Source organism: Hemitrygon akajei, chromosome 25 (genome assembly GCF_048418815.1).
Source record: "Hemitrygon akajei chromosome 25, sHemAka1.3, whole genome shotgun sequence".
NCBI classification, from domain to species: Eukaryota; Metazoa; Chordata; class Chondrichthyes; order Myliobatiformes; family Dasyatidae; genus Hemitrygon; species Hemitrygon akajei.
Genome location: NC_133148.1, coordinates 29,545,146 through 29,565,960, shown reverse-complemented (window position 1 = coordinate 29,565,960; position 20,815 = coordinate 29,545,146). Strand labels below are relative to the sequence as shown.

The 20,815-nt window shown below is 48.3% G+C and overlaps 1 protein-coding gene across 2 annotated transcripts in view; it reads left to right on the top strand.

The window, feature by feature from the left end:
• LOC140716490 (homeobox protein meis3-like) overlaps nt 1–20,034 on the top strand; it is a 236,230-nt gene extending 216,196 nt beyond the window's left edge. The window contains exons 8-11 of one of the 2 annotated variants that reach the window (XM_073029273.1): nt 1,088–1,146; nt 4,968–5,054; nt 17,655–18,306; nt 19,422–20,034. In XM_073029273.1, the coding sequence (XP_072885374.1) occupies nt 1,088–1,146; nt 4,968–5,054; nt 17,655–17,935 (427 nt within the window). In that variant the 3' untranslated portion in view covers nt 17,936–18,306; nt 19,422–20,034. Of the gene's footprint in view, nt 1–1,087; nt 1,147–4,964; nt 5,055–17,654; nt 18,307–19,421 lie in introns of both variants that reach the window. The other variant, XM_073029272.1, reaches the window with a different exon arrangement.
• The last annotated feature ends 781 nt before the right edge of the window (nt 20,035–20,815 follow it).

Here is a 20,815-nt window from a genome sequence, read left to right as displayed (position 1 = left end):
TGATTTATTTATTTAATGAGATAGTGCGCAGAAAAAACGGCCCTTACGGCCCTTCAAGACAACCAGTGACCACCGATTTAACCCTGACCTATTCAGGCGGATGTTTACAATGGCTAATTAACCTGCCGACCAGTAGGTCTTCGGACCGTGGGAGGACACCGGAACACCCGGAGGAAACCCCTCGCGGTCACGGAAGAGAGAGAACATACAAACTCCTCACAGCCGGCGGCGGGAATTTGAACCCGGGCGGCCGACGCTGTAGAGCGCTGCGCCAACCACCGCAGTACCGTGTCGCCCTCTTGCGGAGGGTGGAATCTTTCGCGGGGACGCCCTCTGTGCCAACCTTTGACACTCTGAGGGTCAAGGGTAGCTTGCTGCTGCGCTCCCGCTGTGGTTCCAGACTGACCTCTTCAGTCTGGCGGGAGGCTGGGCGACGGATGGTGTGAGGTGGTCACACAGGTGACGCAGAGCCTCTCAATGCTAGGCCTCTGGGCCATCGGTTATTGATTTATATACTTAGAGCAAAGTTCCCAATCTTTATTATGCCATGGACCAATACTATTAAGCAAGAGGTCGGTGGGCCCCCTCATTTAGAGATACAGTGCGGAAAAACCCTTCTGGCCCAACTCTAGTCTAATCACAAGATAATTTACAATGAAGGGTCTCGGCCCGAAACACCGACTGTTCACTCTTTTCCACAGATGCTGCCTGGCCTGCAGAGCCCCTCCAGCATTTTGTGTGTGTTGCTCTGGATATCCAGTGTCTGCAGATTCTCTCTTGTTCGTGATTTGAACCTATTAACCGATGGATTTTTGGATTGCGGAGGAAGCCCTCGTGCTCACAGGAAGGACGTACAGTCTTCCGACAGAGGGCGCTGGAATTGAACTCTGAACTCCGACCTGTCCGCTGCGTTACTCTGGCGCTCTCCCTGAATACACGGCGCGGAAGTGTTCCGGTTCCTCCACGCGCTGAGCTCCGCACTCGGCCGTTAGCAGGACCTTTTCCCTCTCTCTCGTGTCGTCTGTGTTGTCTGCTGCTACGTACTGCATCCGCTAACGCTGAGAACCTATGTCTCCTTCCAATTCAGGTTCATTAACGCAAGACGTCGCATTGTGCAGCCCATGATCGATCAATCAAATCGAACAGGTCAGATTCTGTACTTATTTCCTAGTCCGAACGAACCGCTCTCCCTCCGCGGGACTTTCTCGGTGTCACCTCTGCAGGAGCCTGCCATGATGGGCTCACTCCAAGTTCACCTCTGGTGCGGAGGGAACGTGAGGGCTGGGATGGCTGAGTAACCTAAGTACTTCCAGCCCAGAACTCCAGGCTCCCAGTTACATGAACCGAGGCATAATGTGCAAAATCTGAGCAGTAATTTCCCCTCTATCCTTAATATTCATTAGTGAAGGGAAAGGATTTGAATTTTCAGAGCACCTACCACATACCCAATACACCCTAGAGTGCGTTGCAGAATTATTATGACCCAGGAGTAGGCTATTCAGCCCATCAAGTCAATACAAGTTTCCTATAGAGCTATCCCAGCAGTCCCCTTTGGCTCAGCCCACAATTAACCTTTGAAGTATTGTAACTGCTGCAAAAACACAACCACTCACTCGCTCGCAGGAAGCTTCCACAAGCAGGGAGTTAGAAACGCAGAGTGAGGGTCAGGCGATGGCCTGCACACAGGGATCTCATTTTCACAGCTGCTTTTACATCCGCTTTGGGGAGGGGGACAAGGCCTCGGCTTGATACCTCACCCATCAGGCTGTGCAAAATGCAGGGGCTCCAGCCAGGAGCGTGGGCTCAGTCTTCTCGAGCTGGGGTCAACCCCACAGATAAGAGGCAGGAGAGCAGTCGTCTGAGACACCACCCGCCCTATCAGGCAATATTGAACAAGTGAGCAGGGAAGACTTAGGTCCTCCCTTACCGGTCAACACTGGAAGGCCCAGCCCCTCTAAAGCCAACACCCTCCTCTTCATGAGAGGATGCTGGGAGGTTCGACAAAGGTGCGGTCCTCTGTCACCACCACATCCAATCACTGGAACCCGGTGTCAGCATTCCACACCAGCTTCAGAGGATTAAGCAGTCTGATTTTCCACAGTATGGATCACTGGTGAGGTCCCTTTAAAGATTCAGGCCCAGTCCCCTAATTGGCGGCCATGTTTTGGCGCCAAGATTTGGGTAGTTAAAGAGCGCCTGAACTCAGGTTTGGTGCTCAACCGTCAGCTCAAGTCAATACAAGTTTCCTACAGAGCTATCCTATCATTCCTCTCGGCTCAGGCCACAATTAACCTTTGAAGTATTGTAACTGTAAACACAACCACTCACTTGCTCGCAGGAAGCTTCCAGAAACAGGGAGTTGGTAACGCAGAGTGAGGGTCAGGCGATGGCCTGCACACAGCGGTCCCGTTTTCACAGCTCCTTTTACATCCACTCCGGGGAGGGGGACAAGGCCTCGGTTCAGTCCGCGAGTGCGTTCAAGATTTCTGTCTCATTTGGATTCTCGTCTAGCCTTGTCAGATTCTAGTCTAGCATCATGTCAAGAGCCCTGCTCTCGTCTCAGTCTCGAAATCGCGTCTTGATTCCGGAGACTCTAGCCCTTGGGTCCTTGCTGTCCTTGCCTAGGCCTCTTGACACAGTCAGTTGACCAAGTTCACAACAATGGCTGCTCCCTTTAGTGTTCAGGTAAAATCCAGCGGCACCACATGGCCGATCTATCAAATAGGACAATACTTAAAGAATTCCATTTAAACACAATTTCCTTTCATTAACAGGCCTCTCCTTTGCGAGTAAGGGCTTTACGTTCAAGAACAGTTCAGGGTGGACATCACAGCACACTGCCAAGAGCTGAGAAGCATTGTCCCTTGCACATTCGATGCCGTACTGACAGAAAGTACGAGGATTATCGTCTTTGAGAGAGGCCCGGCCAGCTGGCGGCGCAGTGGCACACTCACCGGACTTTGAGGCGGTGGTTCTGGGTTCGAATCCGGCCGTGTTTTTGCACGCTTTCTATCCGCGCTGGGCAGACCATCGAGCTAGCAACCCAGCCTTGTAGAAAACAGACAAATGCAACAGAACCGGCGAATATGCTGCCCGATGCACCACAAGTCGCGAAAAGGAACAGCAACAGGAAGGTTCCACTGCCCTGGCCAGCATTCACCCCTTACCTATCATCAATATGATCATTGTCCCACCTATTGCTTGTGACACCTTCCTGTGCACTTCATTCAATAATATCAAAAGACATAGGTGCGGAGTTAGGCCATTAAACCCATCGAGACTTCACTATGTAATTAGAGCTGATTTACTTATTGAAATACAGCACAGAACAGGCCCTTCCAGCCCTTCGAGCTGCCCTGCCCAGCGATCCCCGACTTAACCCTAGCCTGATTATGGGACAATTTACGATCACCAATTAACCCACCAACCGGTACATCTTTGGACTATGGGAGGAAACCGGAGCACCCGGAGGAAACCCACACAGGAAGAGCGTACAAACTCCTCACAGGCAGCGGCAGGAATTGAACCCAGGTCATCGGTACTGCAAAGCGTCATGCTAACTACTACGCTACCGTGTTGTCCGATTTAACCATATAACAACTACAGCACAGAAACAGGCCATCTCGGCCCTTCTAGTCCGTGCCGAACGCTTACTCTCACCTAGTCCCACTGACCTGCACTCAGCCCATAAACCTCCATTCCTTTCCTGTCCATATACCTATCCAATTTTACTTTAAATGACAATAACAAACCTGCCTCTACCACTTCTACTGGAAGCTCGTTCCACACAGCTACCACTCTCTGAGAAAAGAAGTTCCCCCTCGTGTTACCTCTAAACTTTTGCCCCTTAACTCTCAACTCATGTCCTCTTGATTTATTTTCCCTCTCAAGCCCACTCTCCTGCCTTCTCTCCGTGAGATTTGACACCCCGACTAATCAAGAACCTGCCGACCTCCGCTTTATATTATACCCAATGTATTCCGCAGATTCACCTATTTGTTGTTGCTGCTGTTGTTCCTGTTCACGCCTTGTGGCACGTCAGGTAGCATTTTTCCCGTTTCCATAGCACTTGACTGTTTTTACAAGGCCAAGTTGTCAGCTCGATGCTCAACCCAGCATGGATGGAAAGCTTGCAAGGATCTGGCCGGATTCGAACTCAGGACCATTTGCCTCGAAGTCCGGTGCTGATGCCACTACACCGCCGGCCGGTGTCCACCAATTTCCTCCCAGGTTTATCTTACTAGTACCAGCGGTTTGAGGAAGAGAAGGGCACTGCATAGAACTCGTTTAGGTGTCTCCCACGCCCCACAGAAAAGTCTGTGGGCACCTGATTGGTAACAGCTGATGACTCAACGTTGTGCATTCGCTATCCCAGCCGAGTGCGTTGGCATCCACCACTCTGTTTCATTCCGTCGGTTCAGCTTTCACGTACAAAGTTATCTCATGCACCAGTCACGTGTTGAAAGTAGTTACCTATGCAGTGGACCTACTGTCGTTTGATTGTAGATGAAAGGTCTTGACCTGAAGTATCAACTATTCATTTCCCTTCACAGATGCTGCCTGGGAGTTTTGTGTCTTCACTTTTTCATGCCAGTTTGGTGGGGGGAGGGGATGGGTTGATGTCTTTTCTTTCAACAACCTCCATGGTCTTCCTGTAGCTCGTGACGATCTGGAGAAGACAAGTATCAGATTTGTGTTATACGTGCATACTTTGACTAGCTCCCTTTGAACCTTCTTGACTCGCTGACTTTCTTCAGCGCCCACTGTGCATGGGTGTTAATCCAGGCTCCCAGCACTGGCAGTCTCCCTGGTGCCGCCGTTCCCTAGCTGGTAACGTTCCCCGCCTCCCCACCCGTGTTCCCGGGCCGTTTTGTTTTCAGTGTGCGTTACCGTTAACGCAGACCGCAAGCGATCCGGAAGGCGCGTCCCGGTCTTCAACTCTCAATTCTCTTCTCGTCCCTCAGTAGGCCAGGGGGCACCTTACAGTCCGGACGGTCAACCGATGGGAGGGTTTGTGATGGATGGTCAGCAACACATGGGCATTCGGCCTCCAGGTAAGCCCTGCGCCACCACTCGTGTCCCCGAGCGCGCCTCTCCACACTGTCTCACCTCACATCCCGCGGGAAGAAGCGGTCTCGTGTCTGTACATTACTTTCCCCGCTCTCACCTCACCACCCCATTAACATTTAGCGGCACAGTCTTGTAAGGTATCCCTGTTTCCACGCATCGAACGTCTGGGAGGTGGGGGGTCAACCCTTTTGCTTCATCTTGCGGTGTTTTGTTCTGACTGCAGTGATACCCTGGCATGGTCTTGGATTGTTTATCTTCCTTCTAGGACCTATGGGTGGAATGGGCATGAATATGGGCATGGAAGGTCAGTGGCACTACATGTAGTCCTCACCACTGTTACCCAACCGCAAAGCAGAGGGGAAGTAAGTACTGTCCCCGCTGGGGGTAATTGTATTCTCTGTCTTCATCCACCAAGGCACTTTGCCCTTGTTGTCCATCACCATCATCGTCCTTCTCGTCTTCCTCCTCATCACTCAGCTAGATGTACCCTAGTCCATCGTGCTTGTCTCATCTCTCCTCCTCGCGCTGTCTCCCCGCCGGCTGAGGGGGGGGGGGCAGGCCTCTTGCGAGTGCACAGAGGACCCTGAGCACGTCGCCTGTTGCCGCTGGCCCGAGCTTCGTGCGAGGCAGCGGAAATCTGTTCAGTTAGTTATTGGCACGCGGTGCGGGATAGGCCCTCGTGGCCCTTTGAGCCGCGCCGCCCAGCAATCCCCCAACTTAACCCTAGACAACTTACAATGACCAATTAGCCTACCAACCGGTACGTCTTTGGACCGTGGGAGGAAACCGGAGCACCCAGAGGAAACCCACGCGGTCACGGGGAGAACATTCTGACAGGCAGTGGTGGGAATTGAACCTGGGACGCTAGTACTGCAAAGCATTGTGGTAACTGTGCCACGCCAAATGGGTGTCCTGACACCGTGACTCAAGTCAAAGACATCTTCCAAGGTCAAGTGACTTGGTATTCAGCGTAGAGTTTGTCCGAGGTCTATCGTTCTCTCTTTCAATCTACCAATGTATCCATTACTCTAGTATCCCCTTGGTCTTTAATCGCCATTAGACCATAGGGGCAGAATTAGGCCATTTGGCCCATCGAGTCTACTCCACCATTTCACCACAGCTGATTCCTTTTCCCTCTCAGCCCCAGTCTCCTGCCTTCTCCCCGTATCCCTTCATACCCTGGCTAATCAAAAATCTAACAACCTCTGCCTTAAACATTTGTAAAGACTTGGTCTCCATAGCTGCCTGTGGCAACGAATTCCACAGATTCACCACCCTCTGGCTAAAGAAATCCCTCCTCATCTCCGTTCTAAAAGGACACCCCTCTACTCTGAGGCTGTAATCGCTATCTCTCATTTATTCTATCTCTCTATCAATCTGAAAATCTGTCAGTCACTTTATCTCTACCCATCTACCAATGACTATCTCTACCACTCTCTCAGTTATTTCGACATAAACTTCAATGAAGGTGAGAGTGAATGATTGAGAGAGTCTCCACCTCAGTCTGCTGTGGGCTGGAGACCAAACTGAGAGGCTGGGAAGAGCAGGAGGTGATAGCAGAGGAGGGTGAGGAGAGGCGATGAAGTCCTGTGACCCACATGGTTGCAGGATTGGGTCGGGTTGGAAACTGGAAGCTGAGGGACAGGGGCAGGGATGGGAGTCCAGGAACAAGGCAGGACTGGCACAGATGACACTCCTCTTGCGCGAAGCGCTGGCAACTCCCAAGGAGCGCAGCACACGCAAGACAAAGCAGTCCGTTCGAACGTTCGTTCACCACCCCGAATGCTCATTCACTCCAGCACTGTTGCCCGATCACTGTGGAGCAGAATTAGGCCATTCAGCCCATCAGGGCTGCTCCACCGTTCAATCATGGCCTAATTATTATCCCTCTCGACCCCATTCCCCTGCATACTCCCCATAACACTTGATGCCCTTACTAATCGAGAACCTATCAACTTCTGCTTTCAATATACCCAATGACTTGGCCTCCAAGTCAACAACAGGCTCTCAGATCCCTGGCCTCTACCAGCAAGAAGGTCAGGGTCGGCAGGGGAAAGGGAATACTGCCAGTTGCATGATCCCATCCAAGTTACACACCTAACTTGGATATATAATTGCCAGTCCTTTATCATAACCAGGTCTAAATTCTGGAACCCCCTCCACAGCAGGAGTATGGAAACACCTTCACTGGAGGGATGAAAGTAGTTCAAAAGGCAGCTCAAAGATCAGAGTTCAAAGTAAATTTTACAATCAAAGTACATGTACGTCACCATGCACAACCCTGAGATCCATTTTCTTGCTGGCATACTCAATAAACGCACAATAGAATGATAGCAATTAGAAGCTGACCTTGCCAGTGACACCCAGATCATGAAAATTAACCAAGAAATTAATTTCTAGATAGTGGTTATTTTCACGGTTTACTCCACTAAAAAAAATTCAGTTGTAAAATTCTGAGAAGCTCTTTGAATTTTCTAAGTTATCTCTTCCTTTTTCCACTCCTCTGACTTGTCTGCCTCCTTCATCTCTCAAGATACAACTTCTGAGAACATAGGGTGCTTTCCAGATTCCAAAACTACTGGAAAACCAAACTTCCCTACCCAGAAACACCAATGCCTTTGAACGGAAAATCCGACGAAAGGTAATGGATTCAGCCCAGTCCATCATGGGTAAAGCCCTCCCAATGATTGAGCATGTCTACGTGAAATGCTGTTGTAGGAAAACAGCACCCATCATCAGAGGTCCTCACCACCCAGGCCGTGCTCCTTTCTCACTGCTGCCATCAGGTAGAAGGTACAAGAGTCTCACGAGTTGAGTCACACCACCAGGTTCCAGAACAGTTACTAGTCCTCAACCATCAGGCTCTTGAACAAAAGTGGATAGCCGCACTCACTTACCCCATCCATTGAGATGTTCCCACAACCGATGATCTCACTCTTAAGACCCGTTATCTCATTTTTTCACGTTCTTGTTATTTATTGCTTTTTATTTATATTTGCATTTGCACAGTTTATTGTTCTCTGGTTGATCTTTCACTGATCCTGGAATAGCCACTATTCTATAGATTTGCTGAGTATGCCCGCAGGAAAATGAATCTCCGGGTTGTATGTGTTTAATAATAAAATTTATTTGAACTTTGAACTTTGAATGGATGCAACTAAGCGGCCGGTGTTCAGACCTGTAAGATTTTGTTGTCTTAAATTGACAAGCCTGACACAATCTCACCTTTGAAGCAGAATAATAAATTATTAGATAACGTGTGTCCGAGCTCTCCTGTGACTGCGAACAGCCGTAACCCTTCTGACACTTCTCCCTGAGCCTCAGCAACGAAGGACCATGAACAAAGTTCATTGTGCCTCCAGAGACACATGACGTCAGGGTTCATCTAAATCAGCAAACTCGTTTTTAGTATTGTCACTTGTACCGAGATGGAGTGAACATCTTGGTTTTCAACGGTGCGCTGAGGTGGTATGAGTGGAAACAATAACCGCGTGCAGAATAGAGTGTCACAGTTTCCGGGGAAGTGCAGGCAGACCGTAAGGTGAAAGTCCAAAACAAGGCAGACTGTGAGGTCAAGGGTCCGTCTTACCTTAGGAGAAGAATCAGAATCAGATTTAATATCATCGGCATGTGTCGTGAAATTTGTTAACTTTGCTGCAGCAGCACAATGCAATACGTGATAATATAGAAAAAAACTCTGAATTTCAGTACATATATAAAATAATTAAATAGGTAATGCAAATTAACAGAAATAAAAGAAGTAGTGAGGTAGCGTTCTTGGGTTCAATGCCCATTCAGAGATCGGATGGCGGAGGGGAAGAAGCTGTTCCTGAATCACAGAGTGTGGGCCTTCAGGCTTCTGTACCTCCTTCCTGATGGTAACAGTGAGAACCTGGCATGCCCTGTGTTCTTAATGATGGATGCCACCTTTTTCAGTTATGAGACTGTTCAATTGTCTTACAACAGCAGTACTAAAGCTGTCTTTGATCCTGGAGGTACGTGCTTCCCTGCATCTTCTCTCCAGTGGGATGGGGTGGAAGAGAGAACGTCCGTGGTGGCCAGGGTCTTTGATCATGGTAGCCACTTTCCTGAGGCAGTGAGAAGTTTAGCCTGAGTTCACGAAGGAGAGGCGAGTTTCCGTGATGTGCTGAACGGTATCCACAACTCACCACGGTTTCTTGGGGTCAGAGGCAGAGCAGTTCTCACACCAAGCTGCAACGTGTCCCAATAGGATGGTTTCTGTAGTGCATCGACAAAAACTGTGTGCTCGGTTGCCCTTGACGTCCTTGTTACATCACAGGCGAATGTAGCACAGCAATCACTCGAGCTGAGCATGATGTTCTTCTGAGGGGTGTCTATCAGTGGGTCTTCAGGTAACTGTAGATGTCAGGCTGGGGTCACCACAGGCCGTAATCCGGGATGTTAGAGTGGATTCCCTCAATCATAGAACACAGAAATCTACAGCACATTACAGGCCCTTTGGCCCACAATGCTGTGCTGACCATGTAACCCGCTCTAGAAACTGCCTAGAATTTCTCACCTCTATTTTTCTGAGCTCCATGCCCCTATCTAAGGGTCTCGTAAAATACCCTACTGTGTCCGCCTCTACCACTGTCGCTGGCAGTGCATTCCACACACCCACCACCCTCTGTGTGAAAAGTTTACCCCGACATCCCTCTGTACCTACTTCCAAGCACCTTAAAATTTGCTGATGATACTAAGCTAGGTGGCAGTGTGACATGTGATGAGGATGTTAGGAGAATTCAGGGTGACTTGGATAGGCTGGGTGAGTGGGCAGATACTTGGCAGATGATGTTTAATGTGAATAAGTGTGAGGTTATCCACTTTGGGAGTAAGAACAGGAAGGCAGATTATTATCTGAGCGGTGTAGAGTTAGGTAAGGGAGAAATACAAAGAGATCTAGGAGTCCTTGTTCATCAGTCACTGAAGGTGAATGAGCAAGTGCAGCAGGCAGTGAAGAAGGCTAATGGAATGTTGGCCTTTATTACAAAGGGAATTGAGTACAAGAGCAAGGAAATCCTCTTGCATTTGTACAGAGCCCTGGTGAGACCCCACCTGGAGTATTGTGTACAGTTTTGGTCTCCAGGGTTAAGGAAGGACATCCTGGCTATAGAGGAAGTGCAGCGTAGATTCACGAGGTTAATGCCTGGGATGTCTGGACTGTCTTACGCAGAGGGGTTAGAGAGACTGGGCTTGTACACGCTGGAATTAGGGAGATTGAGAGGGGATCTGATTGAAACATATAAGATTATTAAGGGATTGGACAAGATAGAGGCAGGAAATATGTTCCAGATGCTGGGAGAGTCCAGTACCAGAGGGCATGGTTTGAGAATAAGGGGTAGGTCATTTAGGACAGAGTTAAGGAAAAACTTCTTCTCCCAGAGAGTTGTGGGGGTCTGGAATGCACTGCCTCGGAAGGTAGTGGAGGCCAATTCTCTGGATGCTTTCAAGAAGGAGCTAGATAGGTATCTTATGGATAGGGGAATCAAGGGATATGGGGACAAGGCAGGAACCGGGTATTGATAGTAGATGATCAGCCATGATCTCAAAATGGCGGTGCAGGCTCAAAGGGCCGAATGGTCTACTTCTGCACCTATTGTCTATTGTCTATTGTGCCCCTTCTTATTAGCTATTTCAACCCTGGGAAAAAAGCATCATCTTATACACCTCTCATCCTCCGTCGCTCCAAGGAGAAAAGGCCAAGTTCACTCAACCTATTCTCATAAGGCATGCTCTCCAATCCAGGTAACATCCTTGTAAATCTCCTCTGCACTCTCTCTATAGTATCCACATCCCTCCTGTAGTGAGGTGACCAGAAATGAACACAGTGCTCCAAGTGGGATCTAACTAAGGCCTTAAATAGCTTTAGCATTACCTCACCAGCCTTGAACTCAATCCCAGGGTTAATGAACGCCATCACACCATACACCTTCTTAACAACACTGTCAACCTGCACAGCAACTTTGAGTGTCCTATGGACGCTAGGATCGTGCTGATCCTCCACACTGCCAAGAGTCTTACCATTAATATTATATTCTGTCTTCAAATTTGACCTACCAAAATGAACCACTTTACACTTATCTGGGTTGAAGTCCATCTGCCACTTCTGCATCCTATCGATGTCCCGCTGTAACCTCTGACAACCCTCCAGACTCTCCACTTTTGTGTCATCAGCAAGCTCACCAACCCACCCTTCGACTTCCACAAACACCTGGGCCAGCCATCCTGTTCAATGCACAACTGCAACTCACTATCAGCTGGGGAAGCTCCTGGAGAAATTGTACAAGGCATTGGTGAGGCCAAATTTGGAGTATTGTGTACAGTTCTGGTCACGGAATTATAGGAAAGACGTTAACAAAATAGAGAGCATACAGAGGAGATTTCCTGGAATGTTACCTGGGTTTCAGCACCTAAGTTACAGAGAAAGGTTGAACAAGTTAGGTCTTTATTCTCTGAAGCATAGAAGGTTGAGGGGGGACTTGATAGAGGTATTTAAAATTATGAGGGGGATAGATAGAGTTGACGTTGATAGGCTTTTTCCATTGAGAGTAGGGGAGATTCAAACAAGAGGGCATGAGTTGAGAGTGATGCACCATCAATAACTCACTCTGAGACGTAAGAAGCGAGATATCGGCTTTTATTGACTGGAAGAATGAACAACACTACATCCTGGAGAATGAGGCCGGGCTCAGGCCTCAATCGCCTTTATACAGGGGTCTGTGGGAGGAGCCACAGGAGCAGTCCAGACAGGTATATGTAGTTCACCACAGAGAGTTAGGGGGCAAAAGTTTAGGGGTAACACAAGGGGGAACTCCTTTACTCAGAGAGTGGCAGCTGTGTGGAACGAGCTTCCAGTAGAAGTGGTAGAGGCAGGTTCGATTTTGTCATTTAAAAAACTGGATAGGTAAATGGACAGGAAAGGAATGGAGGGTTATGGGCTGAGTGCAGGTCGGTGGGACTAGGTGAGAGTAAGCGTTCAGCAAGGACTAGAAGGGCCGAGATGGCCTGTTTCCGTGCTGTAATGGTTATATGGTTATATGTTATATATAAGAACTCTATGACTTTGGGGAGGCTGATGAGCCGTCTGTCTCCGCACGGAGCTTAACGGATCAGAGTCATGGTCCGAGATTCACTGCTGCAGCCTTCCTCCGCTTCCAACGCCGTCGTGACGTGCGTTACCATCGTCCGCCGGCTCCACTGTGGAGGCCTTGGTTGGTTGGCTCTTTATCTGCAACCTCCTCCTTGACCTTACCGGCATGCGTCGACCTGCCAGGAGCAGAGCTCCAGAGGGTATCGCTCTCGGGAACTCAGGAACTCACCAGCCTCTCCAACGCAACAAAGTGACAAGACTTGGAGAAGCCCAGACAAATGTAAAAACATTTAAGAGCTGGTGCTGACCATTCATGCCCTGGAAATAGTTCCTCCATTCATCCTGATCTTCTCTCTCAGTTGCTTTTCCCTGCTCTGTCCCCATATTCCTTGATTCCATTGACATCTAGCAACCTATCGACCTTTGATCTGGAATGACTGAGCATTGGCAGGCACAATTCTACAGATTCATTTCCCCCAGCACACACCAAAAACCCTTGCCCCCACGACTAAATGAAAAGATATTTTCTCATCTCAGTGCATAGGAGTTTCCCCATCTTTTATGAGACCATGTTCCCTCCTCCCTGCTTAAAGATTCCTCGACCATGTGGTGTAAAGTTCAAAGTTCAAAGTACAACCATAGGGGTCATCTTCTTCCAGGCAGCCACAAAACAAAAATTTCAATCGAGTTCTTGAAGACCATCAAATGAAAAAAAGAACAAATGGTGCAAACAGTGAAAGGGTAGACAAATAACACGCAGTATATGAACCGCAGTGTCGCTGAAAGTGAGTCTGTAGCCATGGAGACAGTTCAGCGCTTAGGCGAGGGCCGACGGCTGCAGAATCAGTTCAGAGCCGAGGCGAGCAAGGTCTCAGGGAGAACTGAGCTGAACACCATTTTGTCCTTCACCCTCGGCCTCGATGCCTTAATCTTTTTTTAATCTGGCTCGGCACATAAATCGGCCAAACAGCGGTTCACCCTCGGGCCTGGGCCTGGGCCCTACTGCTTCAATCCGGCAGAGTTTCATTCTGGCCCGAAGTTTCAACCTGGCGCAAAGTCCGCTTCAGCAATGGCCGCCACAGCTGTACCAAGGCGTCTGCACCCTCCAGACCACACACTGCTCGGGTTTTGACTGGAGTCCTGCCCGACATTTATCAACAGTAGTAAAACTAAATCTCTGGTCACTGTTGCACGTCTATTAGTGGGATCCTGCCATGCTCAAATTGTCTGCCAGGTTCTCCACAGTATAAGGGTGGCCACACTTCAGAAGGATTTTAGGCCCAAAAGGAACACGAGAGCACTAATGAAATGCAAGTCTTTTCCACCGGTGGTAGGTGGGTAAGGCACTTTCCAAGGCAAACTGTTTTACAATAACGTCTCCGGGACAATGTTCACCCAGACTTGGGAAACAAAATCCCGGGACATCTCGGGGATCGGCCACAATTTAGTGTGCTATAAATGGAAAGCACCTTTTTTTGTTGTAAAGGAAGTTTCGAAGGGGAGAGAAGGGCCCAGACCCAGACGGAGTCGTTGGGCCAATGAGCTGAAGGAAATTAGCAAATCAATGGCAGGGACGCCAAGCATTAGGCACACACACAAGGCCAGACCGCCTTTGCCTGGGCTAATTGATAGAGGGCTGTTTAAGTACTCAGTCAATCGCAGTGTGTCCAATTGAATTGACAGGGCAGGTATGCAAATGCACTCATTAACATCTGGGATCCGCCATGGGTCACAGCACCTGAACCCAGTGCTGGCATTGCACTCCAGGCCTGGACGAATGCGAGATCCTGCATTTGAGTTCCAAAAGAATCGAATTCTGACGGAATAGAGGCAATTTTTTTTTTTAGCGTCAGATACGCGCGTTAGGCGGCGGACAAGCTGCAATCGACCGGGATAACCAAGTCCCACAGCCCAATTAGCAAGGAGATTGTGGGGGCGGGAATTGTCAGTGGGGTATCTGGAACAGGTCTTTACATTCTAACCTGGACAATTAAGCGGGAGTAGCTGAAGCAAATGCTGGGACTGCCAGCTGCTGCTTAGAGCTGCCTAGGAGAGAAGCACAGACTAGTCTGTCCTTCAGAGACACAAGAGAATCTGCAGATGCTGGAAATCTTGAGCAACGCACACACACAAGAAGCTGGAGGCACTCGGCAGATCGGTGGAGAGAAATGAACAGTCGCAGGGTGCAGGCCTGAAACATTGGCTGTTTTATCATCATCATCAAGTGCCATGCTGTATGACATCATCATTAAGTGCCATGTCATATGACGTGGGCGATCATGGTCTTTTCATGACCATGACTGCTTTGGTAAATTTTTTTCTGTAGAAGTGGTTTGCCATTGCCTTCTTTTAGGCAGTCGCTTTACAAATTGACTGACCCGCTCCCCCAGCAACCCCCAGCCATTATCAATACTCTTCAGAGACTGTCTGCCTGGCGTCAGTGGTCACATAACCAGGATTTGTGATCTGCACTGGTTGCTGATACGACAGTCCCATCATGACTCACATGGCTTCACGTGACCATAATCGGAGGGCTAAGCAGGTGCTACACCTTGCCCAAGGGTGACCCGCAGGCTAGTGGAGGGAAGGGGTGCCTTACACCTCCTTTGGTAGAGATGTATCTCCACCCTGCCTCTCAGTTCGCTGTTTATTCCCCTCGGTAGTTACTGCTTGACTTGCTGAGTCCCTCCAGCACATTGAAAACGTTGCTGTAATTCTCCCTTCCGCGTCCGATAGCGTCTTCTCGCCCTTATATCTACTGATAATCTCTTGGTTGAGCTGGGGCAGAAGGGACTAGACTTGGGGGCGACTGTAATTTTGGCATAACTTGGGGCAGCTAAGTGAACTTTTTCATTCAGAATCAGAATCACGTTTAATATTGTCATGCATCCCAAAATTTCTTGTTATGTGGCTGTAGTACATTGTAATGCATAATAATAAGTTTCAAATTGCATTAACAAGTATATATATTTAAAAAGTTATATTAAATAGGTAGTTCATAAAGAGATTTTAAAAAGTAGAGAGGTAGTGTTCACGTGTTCAATGGCCATTCATAAATCAGATGGCAGAGGGTAAGAAGCTGTTCCTGAATCGTTGAGTGTGTTCCTTCAGGCTCCTGTGCCTCCTCCCTGATGGTAGCAATGAGAAGAGGGCATGTCCTGGGTGATGGGGTCCTTAATGAAGGTTGCCGCCTCTTTGAGGCATCGCTCCTTGAAGATGACCTAGATGTCTTCAACCAAAAGTGAAACTGTGAATGAATTCTCCAAATAAAGGAAGGCCCGGGAGAGGATCAGAAGGTTCATTTTAAGGTTAATGAGCAGTGAGTGATGCAGGAGGATCTGTTGCAGATGGGGTGAGCAAAGTCTGCCCTGGCGATCGGATCAGCCCCATTCTTTTTCTTGAGGGGTTGCTGGGAAATGTGCGTGAGTGGTAGGAGAGATGAGGGGCGCACAAACCCTCACAATCGGGACATGCCAACCTGAGGGGCAAACACCCAGTTTTGGAAGTACATTGACATGGTGGTTGTCTCGGGGGAGGAGAAGTCAGGGGCAAAGCAGAGGGGAAATTGGTAAGGGAATCAAGTGGGGGCAGGAAGGGCAAGAGATGGGAAAAGTGGCAACATTAGGCAGACAAAGGGAAGGCAGTTGTCAAGCAGGGGGAAAATTGGGACTGAAAAATTGGACCAAATTGCCTGGTAAATTTACATCTCCTCCCACTCCTGTCCTGGGCAAACGAATTATAACTCAGTGGTTGAGTTGAACAGGCAAGTTGCTGGCCATCAATATGCAGGGTCCTACACTGGGGAATAGGCCGGCTGGTGGCGTAGTGGCATCAGCACCGGACTTCGGAGCGAAGGCTCCCGAGTTCGAATCCAGCCGGCTCCAAAAAACCCGGAAAGGGTTGTGCTCTGCCGAGGTTTCAGATGCCCAAGACACGCCATACGATGAGCAATCTCCAAAAGGATCGGTGCAAAAAGCTTGTCATGATGGCGCCCTGACGACTCCACCAGGAGTTAAAGGTGCACCCACACACACACTGGGAATACCTATCACCTGCTCCCAGAGACCCAGAGGAGGCAGAGCAGAGTAGGGAGAGGGCCCCCAAAAACTACTCCATTTTCAGAATCAGATTTAATGTCACCGGCATATGTCGTGAAAAAAATAATAGAAAAAGGCATAAATTACAGCAAGTTCATATATTAAATAGTTAAATAAGCAGTGGAAACATAGAAATAAAAAAGTAGTGAGGTAGTGTTCATGGGTTCAATGTCTGTTCTAAAATGAGATGGCAGAGGGGAAGGAGCTGTTCCTGAATCGCTGAGTGTGTGCCTTCAGGCTCCTGTACCTCCTCCCTGATTGAAGCAATAACCTGGGGGATGTGGGCCCTTAATGAGGGACGCTGCCCTTTTGAGGCATCGCTCCTTGAAGATGTCCAGGATGCTGGGGAGGCTAGTGCCCGTGATGGAGCTGACCAAGTTTACAACTCCTTGCAGCTGTCTTCCATCCTGTGCACTAGCCCTCGCCCACCCCCATAGCAGACGATGACGCAGCCAGTTAGAATGCTCTCCACAGTATATCTGCAGGAACTTGCGAGTTTCTTTGGTGACGAGGCAAATCTCCTCAAGCTCCTACTGAAATACAGCGACCCTTGTGCCATGTTTGTACCACATGGATATCATTCTCTGCTGGAACCTCCAAAACCGCAAAGCAAAACAAGTATAATTTTGGTCACCGAATTACAGGAAGGATATTAATAAGGTTGAAAGAGAGCAGAGAAGGTTTACAAGGATGTTGCCGGGACTTGAGAAACTGAGTTACAGAGAAAGATTGAATAGGTTAGGACTTTATTCCCTGGAGCGTAGAAGAATGAGGGGAGACTTGATAGAGGTATATAAAATTCTGATGGGTATAGATAGAGTGAATGCAAGCAGGCTTTTTCCACTGAGGCTAGGGGAGAAAAAAACCAGAGGTCATGGGTTAAGGGTGAAGGGGGAAAAGTTTAAAGGGAACATTGGGGGGGGTTTCTTCACACAGAGAGTGGTGGGAGTGTGGAATGAGCTGCCAGATGAAGTGGTAAATGCGGGCTCACTTTTAACATTTAAGAAAAACTTGGACAGGTACATGGATGAGAGGGGTATGGAGGGATATGGGCCAGGTGCAGGTCAGTGGGACTAGGCAGAAAAATGGTTCGGCACAGCCAAGAAGGGCCAAAAGGCCTGTTTCTGTGCTGTAATGTTCTATGGTTCTAATTAATGGAGGCTAGTTGGAGACTAGTTTTGCATTGGTTAATGGGTTCAACTGAACAAAAAATACAATTAAAGTTTAAACTTAGACCAGACAGTCCCTGGAACTAGGAAGGCTGCAAACCCTTATTGCAGGTTTTCTAGCCGGAATGGGAGATGTGGGGGGACAGAGGAAATGTCGGTGGACATTAACGATATGAAAGGTATTACATTTTGTGTTTGTTCTTCCAGGTTTGCCAGGAATACCAGGGGACTTCGTATCTCAAGGAGGCGCAGTGGGGATGGGCCTCCCACAAACCGGATACACCCCTCCCCCGGTGACACCACACCCAGCCCAGCTGAGACACGGACCCTCGCTACACTCCTACGTCCCCGGCCACCCCCACCATCCCGCCATGATGATGCACAGCAGACCCCCCTCCCACCCAGTGATGTCATCGCAAAGCCCTTCCCTCCTGAGCCCTGGAGAACCAATCACGAGCGGGCAGGCTATGGACGTCCATGGCCACTAAAATGTAAAGAAATGTACAGAAGAGGAAGAGTTTAATAAGATGCCCAGCCTTGGCATTTGAGGCACAAACTGGAATTCTGACTGCTGTGTGTGTGACACTGTTGTTCATTTTTATTGTACTTTTTGTGAATCTGGACGAGGACCAATTCTGGAGCATCTTAATTAAACGATCATGAGACTTTTATATATAAGGAAACACTGAAAAGGAAGGACATTACAACCATTTTTGAGCATCTACGACAAACAATGAAGACTAAATTAACTAGTTCCTTTGGTTTCTGATAGATTTTCTTTTATACATATAGATAAAGAAAAATAACGAAAAAAGCAATGAAGTATTTCAACACTATGTGTGATATTCTCAATAACCTGGTGAGAGGAACGTGAAACATTTCCAGGGGAGGTGTGAGGGTGGAGGGAAGGAGGGATGGGGGTGGGATAGAAGCTTGCTTCCAACACAGATCCTCACAGTTGTACACCAGTACGGCCCTGGGCCTGGATGCTAGCTTGGGGGCAGGGGTTACTGGTGGCATCTTGTAATGAGTAGATCCTAAACTCTTCCTAACCAATCATAATCCAATATGGCAGGGATATTTGGATGGTGGTGTCGGGGAAGGGGTTAACGGTGGCATCTTGCAGTGCTAGATCCTAACCACTTCCTAACCAATCAATGGTTCAATTTAATATCAGAGAATGTATACAGTATACAACCTGAAATTCGTACTCTTCACAGACATCCATGAAACAGAAAGGAATCCCAAAGAATGAATGACAGAGAAAATGTTGAACAAGAACCCCCCCACGCACAAGTAGCAGCAAAAATATCCCCTTCCTCCCCCCACTTGTTCCAGCAAAAGCTCGAGCCCCACCCACCATACAATAGCAGATGCCCAGAGCTGATGATCGAGAGTCCATCGAAAACTATTGTCTGTCCTAACCCTTCAACATCTCAACAGACTCCCCCTCTCTCTGAGGAGGGAGAGACAGATATCGCTTCTGCCACGGCAGTTTCGACTTTACCGTCTGCGGCAGCCCTTACTAGAGTTTCCCCGACTCGAGAATCAGCAAGCCCTCTCTCACCATCGAGAGAGAGGAAGTGCCGAGGCCTCTGACAGTGGTGCCCGCTGTCTCGACGTTTCACTTGGCAACATCATGTGACAGTGATCCTTAGATGGTGGCATTGGGAAAGGGATTACTGGTGTCATTTTGTCAGGGCTAAATCCGCACCAGTTCCTAACCAATCATAAGCCAATATGGCAGTGAGTTTTGGATGCTGGTGTTGGGGAAGGGAAGGGAGTATTAACTGAATCTCAACAAGTCCCCAACCAATTGTAAGCTGGTGGGCACCATCATTGTGGAAGAGCTAGATCCGAACCAAGCATCACCTTCCATATGCTGTCCCTCCTGAGCTGTCAGCCTCGACTTCTTGGATGGGAATCTGCTCTATTTGCAGACATGTTTCAGTAATCTTTACTCTCTTTCTGCAGAAATGCAGCGAACGATGTCTGCTTAGACGTATATGGATTAGTGCTGGGACAGATTCAGAATCCTACAATAATATTTCACCATGTTTACAAACTCTGCTCAGCGATAATGGCCAAGTCATCCTGAAAACTTGTCTATGAAGTGTTTAATCGGTTTCCTGCAATTAACTGATGAGTGCACCTCCACGGTGCTCTTTTTAGTAAATCTCCAGTCTGATACCATATATTTAGAAAGCCAACGTTCTTCTGAAACTCAGAGTGCAAAAGGTCAATATTCCGAATCTCTACCTTCCATTTAATAGGAACAGTTTCACTCCCACATCCTGATGTCAAATGGACTTTCCTAGTGATGATGTCATGAATTCATTGGACAAATGGGTTGAGGGATTGCGGTTCAATTCCTGCCATTACTCACGGGCCAACCAATAAGGTGTGACATCACTGGTCTGAGAATTAATGGGCCACCATAATTCAGGATTTCCAATTATTGGATGCTATGGTTACAATTGGAGATCTGCTACTGGGAAAATTTACATTCTTGGCCATGTCGTGCTTGGGGATGTACTTTTAATGATTCTAGAGGAGAATAAAATACTCTTATCTATAGTTTAAAAGATATTGAAATATATGTAGGTTAATTTCAGTCATTTTCAGACAATTCCTTACCCATCTGTACATGTAGTCTTTACACACACTAACAACTGATTGATGGATCGCTGTTCCATGTCTGGCCTGCCTCCCATATTTGCTTTTATTAGTCAAGGCACTGAGTTCAAAAGCCAGGAGGTTATGTTGCAACTTTATAAAAGTCTGGTTAGGCCACACCTGGAGTATTGCATATAGTTCAGGTCGCCTCACTGTCGGAAGGCTTTGAAGAGGGCGCAAAAGAGGCTCACCGGGATGCTGCCTGATTTAGAGGGCTTGTGCTATCATAAGAGGCTGGATAAACTCTGGTTGTTTTCTCTGGAGTGTCAGAAGCTGAGGCGAGATCTGAGAGAGGTTTACAAGATTATGAGAGACAGACTGGACAGGGAGCACCTGTTTCCCAGGGTAGAAGTGTTTAATACCAAAGGGCGTGCATTGAAAGTGAGAGGAGGTCAGTTCAAATGGGGATGTGAGGGGTAAGTTTTTTACCCAGAGAGTGGTGGATGCCTGGTATGGTGGTAGAACCAAATATATCAGAGGCTTTTAAGAGATGTTTGGATAGGCACGTGGATGTGAGGAGGATGGAGGGATATGGACATGGTGTAGGTAGGAGGGATTAGTGTTTGGGAGTTTTGACTTGCATTGTAGCTGATTCAGTGCACATTGTCGGACAAGTGGCCTGTTTCTGTGCCGTACACTTCTATATTCTAAAGGGACAAGTCCTTCACAATGAAATTGCCCTGAATCAGCAA